At 30.3% G+C, this 3,224-nt stretch overlaps 1 protein-coding gene across 1 annotated transcript; it reads left to right on the plus strand.

Moving 5' to 3' along the window:
• The first annotated feature begins 395 nt into the window (after positions 1-395).
• On the plus strand, positions 396-2,171 carry LOC139101804 (uncharacterized). Its single transcript, XM_070655634.1, has one exon. It carries the CDS (start codon positions 396-398, stop codon positions 2,169-2,171), a length of 1,776 nt encoding a protein of 591 aa, XP_070511735.1.
• Positions 2,172-3,224: the final 1,053 nt, after the last annotated feature.

The following is a 3,224-nucleotide window of genomic DNA, read 5'->3' on the forward strand; positions in this document are numbered from 1 at the left end:
CACAACAAAATATTATTTCTACTTTTAAGTTTTTACAAACTCAAATTTCTTTTCTTTTGTCCTCTTTGTATGCCAATGTTTTAATTCCTAGAAATATAGTTCAGTTAATTGTAGACGAATTACATAATATATTTTCGATTGATCTTGAGGAAGGAATTTTTGTTAGATTGAAAGAAATATTACCTTTGGATGTTTATAATGAACTAGTAAGTTATGTTAAACCATCGGATCTTTTTATTTCCAGTTCTTTAGAAGATTTTGTGTCGGATTTTCGGCGCCTTCGTTATTACAAAGAATTAGGAACTTTTTTTCCAGCAACTGAGGTTACCGTTGGCCAAAAACTGCAGGGAAAACGAACGACTTTCGGACAGCTAACAGTTCCAATTAAGTGCACAATGCAGGTTGTAGAGTTAGATAAAGTGTTAAAATCATTTTTTTCTTTACCGAACGTTCTTAAAGAGACGTTAGATTATCAGGTTCGATTGCAAAATAGTGAATCGGGCATTGAAAATATTGTGCAAGGTTCTATTTGGAAATTAACAAAAAAAAAATTTGAAAACGAAATAGGCTTACATTTTCCTATTATTGTATACTGGGATGATTTCGAAATTGGAAACCCGTTAGGAGCTCAAGCCGGTGTTCATAAGTTGGGAGCAGTTTATGTATCGTTGCCTTTTTTGCCTCTACATTTTGTTAATAACTTTTTAAGTATATTTCTTCTTGGTTTGTTTCATTCATCTGATAGAGTTAAATTTGGTAACGCTGTAATTTTTAGTAAGATTATTGATTGCTTAAATAATCTTTCCAAAAATGGCATTACCGTCGAAACAGATGCATACAATGGCGTAATAAAATTTTATTTATGTGCTTTTGTTGGAGACAATTTGGCTTTATCTGGAGCTCTTGGTTTCACAGAATCATTTTCTTCAAATTATCCTTGTCGAATATGTTGTGTAGACAAAGACGGTCTTCAAAATTTAATGAGGGAAGATGTTAATTTATTGAGAAACATGGACTCTTATGCTTCTGATGTTAAAATATGCGATTTATCTAAGACGGGCATAAAAGAGAAATGTTGTTGGTTAAAAGTCGAGGGATTTAACCTTTTTGAAAATGTTTCTACTGATATTTTACATGATTGGTTTCAAGGAGTTTGCCAATATGCTATACAGTTTATACTTTTCTCACAAATTAAAACTTACAAACTTATACCTTTGTCTTTATTAAAAATAAAATTAAGTACCTTTGATTTCGGTTGTGATAATATTTCAAAACCATCTAATACAATATCTATTGAAGGTCACCAAGTGAAATATAAAACATCTGGTTCTCAAATGTTTACATTAATACGATATTTTGCATTAATTGTTGGCTTATATATACCTGAAAATCACCCTGTATGGAATTTCTTTTTATTATTAAGACGAATCACTGACAGATTAATAAATCGAAGGGTTTACTTTGACTCGTGTGAAGCGTTAGCCTATGATCTCGAAGAACTTAACCGACAATATTTGAAGCTTTCTAATAATACATTAAAACCTAAATTTCATTTCATGATTCATTACCCACGATTAATGAAAATGTTTGGTCCTCTCGCACTCTTGTCGACATTCAGATTTGAAGCGAGACATAGACTGTCGAAAATGGTAGCGCATTGTGCTGCTGGCAGGGTAAATATTTGCAAAACTATTGCATTAAAAAATCAGTTAATGTTGAACGATCTTTTTCTAAAACGGAAAAAATTTAATCGAATTACATACGGTAAAATAAAAGCTGTTTCTCGCAAAACTATTTTAGCTCTTCGCGATATATGGGATACTCTGTCTGCAAATACGAATATTTTTGCTGTGTCTTGGATAAAAATTGACGGGATTTTTTTCAAACCTTCCTACAACGTAACTGTTGAATTAACCGAGGAGAATGATTTTTTACCAACGTTTGCTGAAATTGAAGAGATTTATGTCGTAGATAATGATCAAGTGCATTTTATCTGCCGCTTGTTTAAAACAGTAACATTTAATGAGCATTACTATGCTTATCAAGTTTTAAGAACTGATGTGAAAAAAGTCTTTTCTTATCAAAATCTTGTTGCTCCTTTGCCCAATACATTAACAATTTTATCCACGCCACTGCAATTATATGTAACCGTAAGATACCCATTAGATTAAATTAGCGTTTATGTAATATATACAAGAACTACAAATTAATGTATTTATATTATAGTTTCACTTCTAACAAGTTTAAAAATATTTGTTAATTCCTATGATAAACAATAATAAATATTGTTTTAATCTGAAATCAATTTGATAATTTATTTATACCTATCGATAGGCTCTAGATGTTAAGATAATTTAGTAAAGTGAAAATTATTCTTAATCTTAATCAAATGTAAGGTTGTCTGTAATCATTTGGTATTTTCAATGTAATCCAAAAAAAGATAAATCTTTATGTGCTCTTTTAATGTGAAACAGTGGATATTCACTAATTGTCAGTGATGGTTGCATACTTAGCAAGATTTCAATGAAATCAACCATCACTATCAATTAGTGAATACCTATATCCACTGTTTCACATTAAGAGAGCACATAAAGATATCTCTGTTTAGATTACATTGAAAATACCAAATGGTTACAGACAATTTTATATTTGATTAAAAATAAGATAAATTTTAAGTTACGGAAACTGAAAAATGGGAAAAGAATAAACTGAACTTATAGTTATTTCTAATCATAATTTTGTTATATGTACTTGATATCTTTACTTAAATATTCTAATATTCATATTAGCCGTAACTTAAAATTTTGTTTCCATTATTTAATATTTTTTTTAAGTATTTTAGTTAACAGGGAAGTTTAAATTAAAATTTCTTTTAAGCTAATCGGTGTTTTCTATTTACGTATTCCTAAAATAAGGTTACGAGATGTGTCATTCGCGTTTACTTAACTAAAATTTATAGTTTCTAACCGATACCATTACTATGACGTCATTAATTTGATGACGTATTTCTAATCCAAATACTAGGTTACATAAAATTGTGATTACGAGCAAACCAAATACTTTGATTACTAACCATGGGCCCCAAAATGGGTTGCTTAACTTACTTTATTTTTCCCAGAGTATCAATGTTATACGAACCGCGGCCGGTTCGTCGGTCGTTTCGGAAGTGCCGCTATTCATCGGGCGTTCTTTTTTTACGGTAATTTTTTTACGGGAGTGCCGAA

This window comes from Cardiocondyla obscurior, linkage group LG01 (genome assembly GCF_019399895.1).
Source record: "Cardiocondyla obscurior isolate alpha-2009 linkage group LG01, Cobs3.1, whole genome shotgun sequence".
NCBI classification, from domain to species: domain Eukaryota; kingdom Metazoa; phylum Arthropoda; class Insecta; order Hymenoptera; family Formicidae; genus Cardiocondyla; species Cardiocondyla obscurior.